The following is a 16,979-nucleotide window of genomic DNA, read 5'->3' as shown; positions in this document are numbered from 1 at the left end:
GAAAGTAGGGAAGGTCATCAGAGGCTGGGAAGCACACTGGGGGGGTGGGGGAAGGTGGAGGTAGTTAATGGGTAAGAAAAATAAAAAACATTTTAAAAGCAGAATGAATGAATAATACCTACCATTTGATAGCATAGCATAACACAGTGAGCATAGTCAATAATAATTTATTTGTACATTTTAAAATAACTAAAAGAATATAATTGTGGATTGTTTGTAATGCAAAGGATAAATGCTTATGGGGATGGGTACCCCATTCTCCATGCTATAATTATTAAGTTATACATGTCTGTATCAAAACATATACCCCATAAATATTTACACCCATTTTGTACCCATAAAAATTAAAAATAGAAAATTATATATGTACATGAACTTATACATTTATAAAAGACAGTTGGATCCAAATTATTTTTCTGAAAAAAAGATAGCATAAGGTTAAACTTTAAGACTTTTTAAACAGGAAATAATACGAAGTTGGAGAACCAAATTTGGGGTAGATCAGTTTAAGTCAATTACCAGATTGGACAAATAACAATGAGCTCTGATAATCTAAGTTATACGAGGAGGCCCAAAAGATAAGAGTCTGCACAGCATATTATTTGTCCTTGAAAAGGAGAATGTTGCCGTCCCTCCATCCTTTTGTAGTTCACAATGATTGGGTGTTCACACGCGTGTGTGAGATGTGCCACCCACTGTTAGGTTGACATTAAAATGTTGCCATTCCTTTTGGTATAGGGAAGGCATCTTTTATATGGGAATTTCATCTTTTGTCCTTAAGAAATAGCACAAAGGGCAAAATGATTCGCCTTTGCATCTGTTGGTTTTTTGTGTTATTACTAAAGTAGTTAGTATGTCGGAATAGCTGAGGAGTTTTAGAAGAAACAGTTTAGTTTAGAGGATAGACAGAAGGAATTGTAGGAAACGATCCTGAAAGGAGCCTCAGCCAGTTTTGTGCGAGTGTTTTGTAAAAAGGTGATCTTAGAGTCCTGAAAACTTTTTTGAGCCTCAATATTTCAATTGAGATATGAGTATTATTTAAAGTGTATGATTTTATGGTCGATGTCTTAGTTTAGTTTGGAGAATAATAAGACTGTCTGAATAATCCCATAATGTTTCAACATGTTACCAGCTGGAGTCCCAGATAATATTTTGTCATGATGTGGAACTTTGATTGCCCATTTGTAGCTAAATTAATCTAGATGATTTATTTTATTGCCAAATGCACAAAAGCAAATTAAAACACAAGGACTGAATACACCAAAGTCACACAGACAGAAAATAAAATACATACTTACCAAGAAGGATAATAAGCCACCTTCTCCAAATGAGGGGGAATCCCTACACCTAAACCTCCCAGCTGAGAGCCACAGGAAGATGATGCCCCTTCCCAGCAGTAGAGCTCCCAGTGGGGGGAAGAAGCCTCTTGGAAAAAAGCGAGGAAGGTTCCTCCTCAACCAAATTCCAAATAAAACACAATTTAACCAAAGTCAGAAGTTTGGTTGACGAGAGACTCACCAAAGGGGAAAGAGGCAACTCAGGGAAGCAGGAGGCTCCAGGGGTTCAAGGATGGGCACCTCTCATCATAATTCCAGGCGCTGAGATTTTCCCCTAGACGAGGCAGCTTTGGATCCATACTTCTGACACCAAATATATTTCAGTCAAATATTATAGAGAGATGAATCTCTAAGGTTAAAATGTTTTATTAAGGAAGCAATAATTACAATTCAGGGCATACACACAGGCCAGATGGTCTTTGGTTTGTGAGATGAACAAAAAGAAAGTTGAGTTTTATCAAAAAGAGAAATGTTGGCCAGGCGTGGTGTCTCATGCGTGTAATCTCAGCACTTTGGGAGACTGAGGCAGGAGAATCCCTTAAACCCAAGAGTTTGAGACTGGCCTGGGCAACATAGAGAGACCCTGTCTCTATTTTTTAAAAAATAAATAAATAAGAAAGAGAATTATTATGTAGTGTTTGAAAGAAAGTTCAGGGCAGGCACAGTTGCTCATGCCTGTTATCCTAGCACTTTGGGAGGCTGAGGCAGGCGTATTGCCTGAGCTCAGGAGTTTGAGACCAGCCTGGGAAACACAGTGAAACCCTGTCTCTACTAAAAATACAAAAAATTAGCCAGGTGTGTCAGTGTGCACTTGTAGTCCCAGCTTCTTGGGAGGATGAGGCAGGAGAATCACTTGAACCCGTGAGGTGGAGGTTGTAGTGAGCCAAAATTGTACCACTGCACTCCAGGCCTGGTGACAGAGTAAGACTCCATCACAGGAACAAAAGAAAAGAAAAGAAAGAAAGAGGGAGGGAAAGAAAGTGAGAGAGAAAGGAAGGAAAGGAGGAAGGGAGGGAGGGAGGGAGAAAGAGAGAGAAAGAGAGTGAGAGAGAAAGAAAGAGAGAGGGAGAAAGAAAAAGAAGGAAAGAGGGAGGGAGGAAAGAAGGGAGAAAGCGAGAGAGAAAGAGAAAGAAAGGGAGGGAGGAAAGAAGGGAGAAAGAGAGAAAGAAAAGAAAGCAAGCAAGTTCATTGGCGCTAAAGAAGCTTTTGGGAGCCAGCAAGCTCTGGTAGGTGAGTGACTGCAGTAGTTAAAACTAGTCGCAGAACCACGGCAGGTGTTTCAGCAGCTCCCAGGCAAAACTGATTTTAGAGTTACAGCAGTCCATTTTAGCAGCTGGGCTTCTGGAAAACTTAATTCCTGGAGCAAGTCCTGTGACCCCAAGTGCTGTTCCCCCAGACCCCTTGATTCTTTTTTACATGAGTATGACAAAAATTACCCAATTTGTATAACTAACCTTCACACAAATGTGAGACAGGGACTAGAAGTAAGGAAAGGTTATTGGAATAGGAAAAAGAGGAAATTGAGAGAGAATTTTTGGTAGGGAGAGAGAAACAGAAGATTACAATCAGTGAGAATGCAGAGGCAGGGACCAGAAAATGTGGTAAAATCAGACAGAAGGACACAATGAGAGGAACAGCAGGAAGATCTGAGGTTGAGGAGAGACCCCCTCGCCTCCTTCAATTTCATCTCCTCCCTCCCCCCTTCCAGATGGGAAGGAGGGTGAAGAAGGAAAAAAAATGAAATAAAATACCACAGAGCTGGGACAATAACTCCCTTTTCAGTTCCCAGGATCTCTGCTATCTGTTAACCTTGAAAGAGCTGTAAATGAATGTTATCTCTGCTGGCTGGAGCTGGGCACTGGTTCACGCCCCCACGTCTCCATGGACCAGGCTACTTCCTGGAAACACCTCTGCCTACAAACAGCTTGTTGCTTTTGTCTTGTCTCTGTAAGCCCTCTCCCCTGCTGGTCCCTGCTCACACTGCATATGAATTAGCAAATCAATGAAGCTAAAACATTGTAAGGTCTGACGTCCAGCAAATGAACAATGACGTAGTTCCGCCTCAGTGTCCCCTTTAGCATTGTAAACCTATAAAAGGGGAAAGAAGCTGCTTCTCAGGGAGCTCGGTGAATGAGGCTGTAGCCCCCCACAGCTCCCGGCTCAATAAAAAACCACTTCCTTCCTCAGTTCTGTGTTCAAGAGGTTTATTCCCTGCCACTCCTGCTTCAAGGCCAAGGTGGGCGTGGGAAGCAGCATGGAGGAGTGGGGAGAAGGGAATCTGAAAAAGGACTGGCCTGAATCAAAGTCAGTAAACCAGGTTCTATCAAATCCACCTCAGAAGATACAGGAAGTTCAAGTGTTAATGGTAAAAATCTAACATAATCCAATAAGGCCGGACCCTAACAAAAATTTCCACCTTTCATTGAGCCTGAAATAAAGGCAGTTTTGTGAATCAGAAAACTCCTGTGGTTTTGAAAGCAGTAAACCCTGGAGGCTAAGCTACGCCAGTTGTTAACTTTCACTTGGCACACACTGAGGAGGGCTAAAGAAGTAACCAGCCTTAGATCACCTGAGGTCAGGAGTTCGAGACCAGCCTGGCCAACATGCTGAAACGCCATATTTAATAAAATTATAAAAATTAGGCCAGGGTGGTTGTTCTAGCTACTTGAAAGGCTGAGGCATGAGAATCACTTGCACCTGGGAGGTGGAGGTTGCAGTGACCAGAGATCATGCCACTGCACTCCAGCCTGGGTGACAGACAAAGTCTTGAAAAAAATAATAGAAGAGAAGGGAAAGGAAAGGAAGGAGAAGGGAGGGGTGGGGGGAGGGGCCAGCCAAGGAAAAACACCTCCTCACCCCCATCGACATAGCAAGGCCCCATCTGTATTTTTTTTTAATTATTAAATAATTAAATAAATAGAAAAAACATCCCCCAAAAATCCATCTGAGCTGATCTGAGGCCAATAGGACATCAGAGAAATTTTTTCCCAGCAGCTTCCTATCCTCTTCTTTACCAAGAGATTCTTCAAGGGTTTCCAAAAGATTCTCCCACTCCCACTATTCCCACTATGGCCATCACACCTGAATTCAAGAGGTTTGATGACAAACTCTGGACTAGAAATCAGACCATTTGGTTGTAGTGCCACACCCTCCTTCTGAGCCTCAATTTCCTTATCTTTCATTGTCTTGCATGGCCCCATAGGGTATCTGTGAGAATCAACTGGGCAATGTATGTGGGCAGGGGGAGAGCTATATAAATGTAAGGAATCACATCAGTCTGTGAGTAATGGAAGACACAGCTCAACATCACTTCAATAATTAAGAATGTACTATCTCCTAGAATAAGAAGTATGGAAGGGCAGCAGCAGGACTGGTTCATCAAATGTCTCTATCACATCCCCAAGGACCCAGGGATCTTCTTCTGTCCTCTGCCATCCTCTGGGGGTTGGCTACTGCCCCTCAGGTTTCCATCATGGCTGCCACAGATTCAGCTACCACATGCAGTCAGCAACATCCAGAGGCAGAAAGGGGATCTTTGACACTCCCAAGCATCATTTATTAACAGCAAAGACAACCTCACCCCAAAAGTCACCTTACCAGACCTCTCCTCAGACCTCATTGGCTAAAACTGCATCACAGGTCCTTGCTGAAAACAATCAGTGGAAAGGGGAACAGAATTACTATGACTGTCTTAACACAAGTCAAGATTCACCTCCAGAGGGGAGTGAGGAGGCCTCCACTCTAACCAGCCTCCTGTAGGATTCCTGAACAAAATCAAAGCTGATAGTAAGGAAGAGAAGGAGAAATGTCAACTGAGTTGCCAAACATTTGCCCCAGAATACCAATTAAGTGTGGTACCTGCCCTTCCTCTTTCAGTCTTTCATACCTGCAAGCCTAAAATAAAGCACACTGTCTGCCATTTTTACCTCTGACCCTACTGGTTACCAACTACTGATGGTTAGAAATAATTTTTCTTTTTTTGAGACAGGTGTACTCTGTCACCCAGGCTGGAGTGCAGTGGCATGATCATAGCTCAACATAGCCTCCACCTCCTGGGGTCACGCGATCCTCCCACCTAAGCTCTGCTGCAAATACCTAGGACTACAGCCACAAACCCCCATGCCTGGCCCTTGAAGTAATTTTAACAGCTGGTTTTACTACATGACCAAGGGGCTTCTGATGTTTCTGCTTCACCATAGAAGACTGTCGACATGCACATCTGCAGGCTCACCTCACCGCAGAATACTGTCGACATGCACATCTGCAGGCTCACCTCACCGCAGAATACTGTCGACATGCACATCTGCAGGCTCACCTCACCGCAGAAGACTGTCGACATGCACATCTGCAGGCTCACCTCACCGCAGAAGACTGTCGACATGCACATCTGCAGGCTCACCTCACCGCAGAAGACTGTCGACATGCACATCTGCAGGCTCACCTCACCGCAGAAGACTGTCGACATGCACATCTGCAGGCTCACCTCACCGCAGAAGACTGTCGACATGCACATCTGCAGGCTCACCTCACCGCAGAAGACTGTCGACATGCACATCTGCAGGCTCACCTCACCGCAGAAGACTGTCGACATGCACATCTGCAGGCTCACCTCACCGCAGAAGACTGTCGACATGCACATCTGCAGGCTCACCTCACCGCAGAAGACTGTCGACATGCACATCTGCAGGCTCACCTCACCGCAGAAGACTGTCGACATGCACATCTGCAGGCTCACCTCACCGCAGAAGACTGTCGACATGCACATCTGCAGGCTCACCTCACCGCAGAAGACTGTCGACATGCACATCTGCAGGCTCACCTCACCGCAGAAGACTGTCGACATGCACATCTGCAGGCTCACCTCACCGCAGAAGACTGTCGACATGCACATCTGCAGGCTCACCTCACCGCAGAAGACTGTCGACATGCACATCTGCAGGCTCACTTCACTGCAGAATACTGTCGACATGCACATCTGCAGGCTCACTTCACAGGAGAATACTGCTGACATGCACATCTGCAGGCTCACTTCCCCACGAGAGTTCCTTGAAGACCAGTATTTTGGGTAGAAAAAAAAAGAAAGATTTTGCAATGTACCTCTAATCTAGAGGCGTATTAGAATGTGATCTTTCCTTTCTACTACTGTTTTCCTTTCCCCATCTCCCCAGTGTTGAAAGGTCATTAGTAAGCTAAGAGCTAGTAAAAATACACCTTAGCAGCAAAACAGTGGTGTCAAGTTTACACTGTGAAGGGTGGTCCATACAAGCAGGAGGAAGACTCCTCTTTTTCTAGTTGTTCCATTCTGAAAGGTTTAAAAGCTGTGCAGTAGCACAGACTAAGGACCACGCTCAGCTGCCCCACCACAATTGGGCCAACACCAAGGCTGCTTGGCTGGCTTCGAGAATGAATCTTTGGTATCTTGGCAGCGGGGGGCAGAAGAATAAAATGAAAAAGAGGGGTTCATAGGCAGGAGGGTACAACAGAAACAGCACAAAGAGAAATCAGCAAATATCAAATCACAAAAGAATTTCAGAGTCAGCTCCCAAACAGCCATAGCAGCCTTAGGAATCATGCTCCTTTCTCCCCTGAAAAGAGGGTGCCCAAGATGGACATTAACTCAACCCAAGCGTATAACTGAGGTCCTAAGAATTGGTCAGTGTGATCTGCCACTCTGTAAGGGTCATCTAGTAATGGCTTAAGCTCCCTTTGTAAATTCCGGACTTCTGAACTGGTTAACAGAACATTTACAAAGCCAATGCCCACCGCCCCCCGCCCCCCAAACTGGTGGTACCTCTTTCAAAGGGAAGAGAGTTGGGGGCTGACTCTTTAGGTGTGGAGGAAGTGGGAAATTCTGAATATCTTTCATGCTGGAGTTCTGTTAGAGGGGTGTTTAGGTTGGGACGGAACAGGCTTGTGGGATGGTAATTCCCAAGAGTCAGGGTTATAAGGAGGAGGGATAACATAAGCAGGGGAAGAATTCCGAATAGGATCTGAAATGGCAGCGGCTGCTGAAGAGGATTGGGGACACTGAATGGGGGAAGATAACCTAGGGAATCCCATGCACTGGACTCTTTAGGCATGGGAACTGGCTTCTCTGACTTTTCTTTTCTTTCTTTCTTTTTTTTTTTTTTTTGAGACGGAGTTTCGCTCTTGTTACCCAGGCTGGAGTGCAATGGTGCGATCTCGGCTCACAGCAACCTCCGCCTCCTGGGTTCAGGCAATTCTCCTGCCTCAGCCTCCTGAGAAGCTGGGATTACAGGCACGCGCCACCATGCCCAGCTAATTTTTTTTGTATTTTCAGTAGAGACGGGGTTTCACCATGTTGACCAAGATGGTCTCGATCTCTTGACCTCATGATCCACCCGCCTCGGCCTCCCAAAGTGCTGGGATTACAGGTGTGAGCCACCGCGCCCGGCTCTGACTTTTCATTCTGAGGTGCCAGATTGGATTCTTCCCTATTTGTTTTTAAGGGAAAAAAGGAGGACAAGTCTCTGCCTCCAACAAAGAGCATAGTTCAGTTCTTCTTGAGACACTGGACTTTTATTATTAACATATTGGATTAGAAGCTTACATCTTCATTCGACCCAAGCTTTGGCCAGATGGTTGAGGGTTTGAGGACGGGTCCTTGAGTCCAAATAAAACAGCAATATTTTTATCATCTCTTGCTTTTTCTTATATTTAGTTTTTTCACTATCCTTCCAGTATTTTAACATTATACCTAGGGGGCTATGAGGGGGAATATCCTTGTTACCATCTTTGTCCTTCTTACTCTCTGTCTTGCTTGGGGTATTCCCCATCTTCCTGGTCTTGGAGTGAGGTCCAGTTTCCCCTACTGGAAATTTCTCACCTTTTAGGGTGAGGCCTAATTTCCCTCATTGGAAATTTCTTGCCTCCCCTACTATTGGAGGTTGGTGTGAGGTTCAATCCCCCCCAGTGGAGATGTCTCACCTCTTTTTAACCTCCAAGCCACCCCAACCAAGAATACCTCACCTCCCCCCGCAGCTTTCCTTGCCTTGATATACTCCAAGGAATCGTTTACTGCCACTCCCAGGGCTTTTTCTTTTACCTTGGTCCCTACCGCAAGAAAATACTTTACCAGCTCCCTCAGCACCTTTTTCTTGGTCTGTACACAGAGCTGCTTAGTTGCTGCAGTTATGCAGGCCGTTTTTTATTCCGTGTTGCTGAGAGGCTGGGCTTGTTCGTCACATCAGGTAGGTCTCCATCCCTTGCCCAAGAGGCCGCTGTGAAATGAAGCAGCAGAACACATCTCCTCACAAGAGAGGGTCCGAGACCACCCGGAGGAGAGCGCTGAATCCCAGAGAAGCCCCCAGAATGGTTATAAGTAATATTTCAATGCTGCAAAAGAAATAACACTCAAAGATAAATCCTCTTGGCAAGGCAGTTTTCTTCCATAGAAGGGTGTGGCCCATGGATAGAACAATGGTGACCACACATTTGGACAAGTGGGGAAAAGGGGTATTTATGCCTGACCAGGGTCGCCCCTACTGCTGTGTCATTCCCCTATTGGCTAGACTGCACAAGCTAGACTAATCCCGATTGACTATTGGGGTCTAAGCCAGAGTGCCAGGGTGGGTGGTTTTGCAGGAAGGATGGTTACCAGCAGGTCAGAGCAGGTAGCCAGGGGTGACCTAGGTCAAAGAAGGTGACCAGAGCAAGTGACTGCAGCAGGTGACCAGAATGAGTCAGGATGGCGCTGGGGGCCAGGGGAACAGATGTGAACTACTGATCAGAACCGGTGAAGAAGGTCGTTCACTGGAGCTACAAAGAAGTTGAACTTTAAAATGAAGAACAAATAACTGAACATAACAACATACTGATTATTGAAGAGAAATTTAGAACTCACTGTATCCAATAATTCCAAAAATTAGATAACCTAGATGAAAAAACAAAAGAAAAAGAAGATAATCTGGATGAAATGAAAAACCTAGACAAAACAGAAACGAAAAACACCAAAACTACCAAGACTAAATCATGGAGAAATAAAAAATATGATTAGTTTTATAACTAGTCAGATTGAATCAGTAATCAAAAAATCTCCCAACAAAGAAAAGCAGAAGCTCTAATATCTTCACTGGTGAATTTTACCAAACACTTAAAGAACAAACAACAATCCTTTTCGATCATTTCTAAAAAGTTGAAGAGAAGGGAAAGCTTGCAAACTCATTCCAAAGCCAGCAGTAAACTGAGACCAAGGTCAAAGACACCACCAGCTAAAAACACGGCAACCCATGTCAACGTTATTGCAAAACTTCTCGATACAATACTAGCAAAATGAATTTAAAACCCTATTAATAGGATTGTACACCATGAGCAAATGAAATTTATTCCTGGAGTGTAAGAATGGGTCAGCATAAGAAAATCCATAAATTTGATATATCACATTAATAGAATTAAGGATAAAAACACAAAATCACCTTAAGTGATGCAGAAACAGCACTGGACAAAATTCAACACCCTTTCATGCTAAAAACATTCAACAAACTAAGAATAGAAGGAAACTACCTCAATAAAATCAGAGCCACACCAAACATTATACTCAATGGTGAAAGACTTAAAGCTTTTCTTTTTTTGAGACGGAGTTTCCCTCTTGTTACCCAGGCTGCAGTGCAATGGCGAGATCTCGGCTCACCGCAACCTCTGCCTCCTGGGTTCAGGCAATTCTCCTGCCTCAGCCTCCTGAGTAGCTGGGATTACAGGCACGCGCCACCATGCCCAGCTAATTTTTTTGTATTTTTAGTAGAGATGGGGTTTCACCATGTTGACCAGGATGGTCTCGATCTCTTGACCTCATGATCCACCCAGCTCAGCCTTCCAAAGTGCTGGGATTACAGGCGTGAGCCACCGCGCCTGGCCAAAGCTTTTCATCTTTAATCAGGAACAAGGCAAGGATGTTCACTTTTGCCACTTCTAATTAACATAGAACTGGAAGTTCTTGCCAGATAACAAGCAAGATCAAGAAACAGAAAGCATCATGGTGAAACTCTGTCTTTACAAAAAATACAAAAATTAGCTGGGCATGGTGGCATGTGCCTGTGGTCCCAGCTGTTCAGATATTCAGGAGGCTGAGGTGGAAGAATCACTTGAACCCAGGAGGTCAATGCTGCAGTGAGCCGTGACTGCCCCACTGCACTGCAGCCTGGGTGACAGGGCGAGACGCTGTCTCAAATTTAAAAAAGAAATAGAAGGCATCTAAATTGGAAAGGCAGAATTAAATTATGTCTGTTTGCAGATGGTATGATCTCAAATGTAGAAAACCCTACAGAGTCCACATACAAAAAAAAAAAAAAACTGTTAGAACTGATAAATTCTGCAAAGTTACAGGATACAAAATCACACAAAAATCAATTATGGTTCTACATGCTAACAACTAATAATTTGAAAAAGAATTTACAAAAACAATTTCAACTACAATAGAATTTTTAAAAGTCTTAGAAATGAACTTAACGAGAAGGTAAAAGACTCGTACAATGGAATCGACACAACGTTGCTGAAAGAAATTAAAGAAGACATAAATAAATGAAGACACAGCCTATGTTCTTGGATTGGAAAACTTAATATTGTTAACATGCCAATACTACTCAGTGATCAATAGATTCAGTGCAATCCCTGTCAAAACCATGACATTTTTGCAGAAATAGAAAAGCTTATTCTAAAAGTCACATGAAATCTAAAGGGACCCCCGAATAGCCAAAATGATCATGAAAAAGAACAAAGCTGGAAGCATCACACTTCCCGGTTTCCAAACTTACTACAAAGCTACAATAATTAAAACAATATGGTACTGGCAAGAATATTAATTGGTAAAATAGGGAGCTCAAAAATAAATCCTCACATACATGGGCAAATGACTTCTGGGCAGTTTGCCAAGACATGTTTTGTAAAGCATTTAAAGGTCACTTATTGGCCCCGAAAATTTCAATGAATTGTCTAATTGGTTCATGCATGAATTCCATCCCAGATGAAAGCCTGATTTACAAGTTCTGGGAAATATCAGTGTAACTTTGCATATCTGTTCATAACCTTTTGGTGTCTATTTGGATTTTCTTTAATAAATTTGAAAAAGCTCTTCATATGTCTTTACTATTAACAACATAGAATACCACATGTGAGGCAAATATTTTTGTATGTTGTTATTTTTACTTTCTCTGTGGGGTTTTTTCCCCATTTTTAAAAAAACTAAAAGAATATCACATGCAATTCTGAAAGTAAGCCTAGTGAAGCAGCTAACACTGCTGAACCCTAACTCTACACTAGTGCATCTTTGAGCATGGTGCTTAGCTCCGTGGGCCTCCTACCTGACAACAAAACAAGGACAGAAACACCACCTCCCACCTCAGCATCCTTCGTATCTGGGACTACAGGCGTGTGCCACCAGGCCCAGATAATTTCCGTATTTTTGCATAGAGATGGGGTTTTGCCATGTTGGCCAGGCTTGCCTTCTAAGAGATCCACCCACCTGGGCCTCCCAAAGTCCTGAGATTACAGACGTCAACCACCACGCCCAGCCTTGACTATTTTTTTTTTTTTTTTTTTTTTTTTTTTTTTAGATGGAGTGTCACTCTTGTTACCCAGGCTGGAGTGCAATGGCGCGATCTCAGCTCACTGCAACCTCCGCCTCCCGGGTTCAGGCAATTCTCCTGCCTCAGCCTCCCGAGTAGCTGGGATTACAGGCACGCGCCACCATGCCCAGCTAATTTTTTGTATTTTTAGTAGAGGCGGGGTTTCACCATGTTGACCAGGATGGTCTCGATCTCTTGGCCTCGTGATCCACCCGCCTCGGCCTCCCAAAGTGCTGGGATCACAGGCTTGAACCACCGCGCCCGGCCAGCCTTGACTATGTTTTAAGCATGGGTCACCTGCTCTGGAAAACTGCAGCATTTATATGAAGAGTACTGCTTTCTTCCAAAGGTGGCTGAATCCCATTACTAAGTAACAAGCAATGTGTGTCTGGTCACCGGGGACACAGAAATATGACTTGCACAGGACCCCTTACCTCCAGGGGGCGGGGACCTCAAAGGGGCAGTCTGGGCCCCCGAGGTGGGTGTGACCGGGCGGGAACCCGGAGCTCCGGGAAGCTCACCGAGGCTCCCAACCAGCGCCCCGGCCCGCGTCGGCTCCGGCTAAACGGGGCTCCCCGCCCACCGGCCGCGGCGGCCTTGGCTGCCGGGCGGAAGACTCCGAGCCCTGACTTGGGGCCCGGCGGGAGGAGGCGGGGATCCGAGCGGCCGAGGCTGGGACTTCCCGACCGCTGGGGCGAGTTGCGGGGCGGCGGCGGGAGGGGGCGCTGCGGGGCTCCGCGGGCGCCCGCGCGGAGGAAGTGCCCTCTTGGCCGCGGCCGCCGCCGCCGGGGCCACGCTGCGGGGTTTGCCCGAGCAGCGCCGCGGGCGCCGAGATGTCGTCCCGGCCGGGGCGCGAGAACGCGGGGGCTGGGGGCGCGCGGCGTCCGCGGGAGCCGCCGGAGCAGGAGCTGCAGCGGCGTCGGGAGCAGAAGCGGCGGCGGCACGACGCGCAGCAGCTGCAGCAGCTCAAGCACCTGGAGTCCTTGTGAGTCCTGCGCTGTCGTCCGCGCGCCGCCCGTTTTCTGGGACCAGGGGCCCCGGCCGCGGGCGCTGTGGTGGGCGCCAGGCCGGGTCCTCCGAGCCCCCGGGAGCCTCGTGCAGACGAGCGACGTCGGGCGCCGCGGTCAAGGACTCCACGCCCGTCCTCCCGGTGGGGAGCGAGGGGCGTTCCGGGGGCGGCTGCCGCTCGGCGCCTGCAGAACGTGGCTTGGGAGGCCCCGAGCTTCCCTGGCTCCAGGCGGTTTCGGGAGAGGCCAGATGACCCGGGAAAGGGTGGTTTAAAGAGGACTCAAACAGGGGAGGAAAACATGGCTTCCCTCTTCCCTTCTAGGTTCCGTAGCTGGGCCACAAATTAGATTGTCACCAGACAGATGAACAGGAGAAAAACTTTTAATTGTGTACGCATGCGCGGGAGGGCCGCCAAGGTGGGAGACCGGAAGCAGGGCCGGGGGGCAGCGGCGTGGGCCCTTCGGGGCGTGGTGGGGACAGAACCGTATGGGGAATAAAGGTGGCTTTGTGACCCACGTTGGGCGCCCAGGCGATAAAAGTTGCGGCCGAGCAGCTCTCTTCCCGTCACAGATGCGTTTACTGCAGAAAACCTCCTTCGCAGGTGTGAATTTCTCTCTGCAACAGGAGAGTCAAAAATGAAGAACAAAAGGGAAAAAAAGCAGTTATACTTTACCGTAGGCAGTTGAGGGGTAGCTGAGTGAGTGGCCCAGTGTTGGTTGGTTCTGATACTTTTAGCTCAGTCATCGATACGCCAGGGTGGCTTTTTGGGGATGGTGTATTCTCGTCTTCTGCATTCATTTATCACGTGGTTTCTACTCAATTCTAACACAAACCTCGGTGGAAGGTTCCATCAGCAGCTCTTTCAGTTCTTGTCTGATTCGATAATTAGCTGCATAAAACAACCGCTTACGTGTGGCATTCGCTCAGTTATTCACGAATTCGTTTCTGTTTTAGGCGCTTCTAGTTACCTATGTTAAGTAACTGTTAAATTAAGTATAGCCTAAGAGCTGCCTCCTTAGAGATTTTAAGTTTAGCCTAAAAGTTTCTCTATACACAGTAAACTGTAAGTTGATGTGTAAACAGACTGTAACCTACTCTGTCACCTGCCTGACTCTCAGACAATGACAGCAGCTGATTTTCAGGCCGTCACAGGTGGTCAACCTTTGAAACTCTGTTCAAATAAGGGAAAAGCCAGGCTGCAAGGAATCAGCTGTTTCTGTCCTTGGCTTTTCTGTTTTCCTGTCCGTAAATGTTATCCCACCAGGTGGCAGCCTCAGAGTTGCTCTGGACCTATTCTGGTTCTGGGGGTGCCTGCTTTGAGAATAATTCTTTAATCAAGTAAAGTTTAATTTGTCTACTTTTTTAAAAACATAATTCATATAAGGAAAGATACTCAAAGAGTTAAAATCCTTCATAATTAACCTTCTGGGAGGTTTTATGTGAAATAAATTCCTATGTTGGGGCTGGTCTGCTCTTTTTCCGGTCTGGCCCCAGAGCGAATGACTTTTCCCCTTAGCAGGGCAGGGGTTACAGGACAGAGACCCTGCATTGTGCACATCCACATTACAAGGCAGTCTTGGCCCTTTCAGGTCACTCTGTGGCACTCTTGGTCTCCCAAGGGAAGTCAGATGTTCAAAGATCTTCCCTAGCATAAGCGAAGGCCTGGCCCTACCCAGTCCTCAATATATTTAGCTATAGAATGCCAGAGGGTGGTTAATTTCACTTATTTGTAGCTCAGAGAGCTTTTTCACAAATGAGAGAGATTATAACCCACTTTTACAGATGAGAAAATGGAGGAACGGTGGTTAAGTCATGTAATCAACGATACATTGACCAGCTAACCGGCAAATCTAGAGCTGAACCCAGGTGTATGGTTGACTGGCAGGATTTTTCCAGTTTCTGAGATTTAAAACTGAGTGAGCTGTTGAGACATTTGCTTTGGCTAGTTCAGAGTCCTGTTTGAGCTTTAAATTGTATTTATACTAGAGTAAAATGTAGTTGTAAAATTCAAATAGTACTAAAAAAGCAATAGGCTGCCTGACTCCTCAGTAACCACTCATATTCCCTGTGCCCCTCTTCCCCTCTCAAACCAGGCTTCTCTGCTTAAACTTTTACGTTTTACTTCTGGGATTTAACTGTATATTTCTAACTTGTATATACTGTTTACTCTGATCCAACATCCTAGACATACCTATTAACTTCCTGTCATAGTAAGGGTTTAGTTCTTTACCTACCCTTCCTGTTTCCAGTCCTTCAATATAGCTCCATCATGCTGTTTTTGCTAAGAAATGCTTAATATTAACATTATTATAACTAGGCTGGGCTCCGTGGCTCATGCCTGTAATCCCAACGCTTTGGGAGGTGGAGGTGGGAAGAGTGCTGAGGGAGGAGTTCTAGACCACCCTGGGCAACATTTATAGACCTTATCTCTGCCCAAAAAAAGAAAGAAAGAAATTATTTAGGTGTGATGCTGCATGCCTGTGGTTCCAGCTACTTGGGAGGCTGAGGTGGGAGGATCCGTTTGAACCTGGAAGGTGGAGGCTTCAGTGAGCCATGGTTGCACCACTGCACTCCAGCCTGGGCAGCAGGGTGAGATCCTATCTCAAAATCCAAACAAAACAAAAGTAATATAAGTATGAATTATTACTCACTTTTGAGCCAAGGAGTGTTCTGTGATTTATTTTGCTTTCTATACTATTGTTAACTTTTAAGTAGTTAATGAGCCTTCGTTTTTCACTTGCTTAGTTTTCTACTGCTATTTTTTTTCCTCCCAAAGTCTCCAAAATCTGAGTACTATAAAGGTGAAAAGGTACCTTCCTTACCTATCATAGGAGTCACAGCTGACACTCCTATAACAAAAGATAGGTCAATAAGAAAAAAGCTTAACAAATGTATTAAATCAAAGTTTTATGTGACATGGGAACCTTCAGAAAGGAAGACCCAAAGACCCAGAGGGAACTGTTTTTATGCTTAGTTTGGATGAAGAATGTATAGAAGAAGTGTAGAAATGTAACTGGACAAAAAAGTGTGCAATGCAATGGTAATAGATGGGGAGAAGTCAGCAAGGCTTGTCTATTCAGATCCTTCAGACCTCTCTGTATACCATTACTTCCTCCCAGGCATGGGGCAGGACCCTTTCTGGAACGAGGGGTCCTGATCTATCAAACAAGGGAGGAGAGCTAATTTTTTTATGGCCAGGTCTGACAGAGAAAGACAAGGAAATGTTAGGGTAATATTTGTAGGAGTTTTTATTATTATTTTAAATACAAAGTTCCACTGAGATTTTCTTTTCTTTTTCTGAAAATATTTTTAAGAGTTATTTGTAGGTCTTCTGGCTTGCTTTGTGGGAGAGTTGTTCTAGTTTCTATGTCCCTCCGTGGAAAAGAGGAATTCTGGCCTCTCTGCTTCGTGATACCATTTTCTGAGCCCCGACAGTACTTTCCCCACACATAACTACACATCAGGTAATCACTCCGTTCACTTTTTACCTAGAGTCTTCATTCTTTTGTCCTTCAGTACAGTGTTAGACCTGGTGTCCAGCAGTGGTCCCAGCACATCCTTTACCAGTCTCCTACCGTGCATCTCACTCCTGGATCCCATGTCTTCCTCTTCATATGTTTACTCTCACGTTTTACCCAAGCCCACTCTTCAACTTGCTATGAAAGAGTGCATTGGAGGTACATTTTTTAACACCTTGCATATCTGAAATTACAGGTCAAAAATTATTTTGGGGCTGGGTGTGGTGGCTCACACCTGTAATCCCAACACTTTGGGAGGCCAAGGCAAGAGGATCACTTGAGGCCTGGAGTTCGAGACCAGCCTGGGCAACAGTGTAAGACCCTGCCTCTAAAGAAAGTTTACAGATTAGCCAGGCACAGTGATAGGACCTGTAGTCCCAGCTACTGGGGAGGCTGAGGCAGGAGGAAAATACTAACAGCAGTTTTCACTCAGTTTTGGTAATAGTACATCACTGTCTTCTAGCTTCCACAACTGCTAAGGAGTTTGATCCGTATTCTTTATTGCTGCCATCCTGAAGTTTCAAAATAATGTCGGT

The 16,979-nt window shown here is 45.4% G+C and overlaps 2 protein-coding genes and 1 non-coding gene across 4 annotated transcripts in view; all 3 read left to right on the top strand.

Moving 5' to 3' along the window:
* Positions 1 to 636: 636 nt before the first annotated feature.
* Positions 637 to 735, top strand: LOC118144026 (small nucleolar RNA U13). Its single transcript, XR_004728493.1, has one exon. It is a non-coding gene; the product is annotated as a small nucleolar RNA U13 (small nucleolar RNA).
* A 4,763-nt stretch (positions 736 to 5,498) lies between these two features.
* LOC118143836 (uncharacterized) lies at positions 5,499 to 6,506 on the top strand. Its single transcript, XM_035255103.3, has one exon. The coding sequence runs from the start codon at positions 5,499 to 5,501 to the stop codon at positions 6,438 to 6,440; it is 942 nt and encodes a 313-aa protein (XP_035110994.3). The 3' UTR covers positions 6,441 to 6,506.
* A 5,807-nt stretch (positions 6,507 to 12,313) lies between these two features.
* RP9 (RP9 pre-mRNA splicing factor) overlaps positions 12,314 to 16,979 on the top strand; it is a 14,417-nt gene continuing 9,751 nt past the window's right edge. The window contains exon 1 of one of the 2 annotated variants that reach the window (XM_009002015.5): positions 12,314 to 12,902. In XM_009002015.5, the coding sequence (XP_009000263.3) occupies positions 12,329 to 12,902 (574 nt within the window). In that variant the 5' untranslated portion in view covers positions 12,314 to 12,328. The remainder of the gene's footprint in view (positions 12,903 to 16,979) is intronic. The other variant, XM_035253131.3, reaches the window with a different exon arrangement.

The sequence above is a fragment of the Callithrix jacchus genome, chromosome 11 (assembly GCF_049354715.1).
Source record: "Callithrix jacchus isolate 240 chromosome 11, calJac240_pri, whole genome shotgun sequence".
In the NCBI taxonomy this organism is placed as follows: Eukaryota; Metazoa; Chordata; class Mammalia; order Primates; family Cebidae; genus Callithrix; species Callithrix jacchus.
This window is presented reverse-complemented; position numbering and strand designations above follow the sequence as displayed.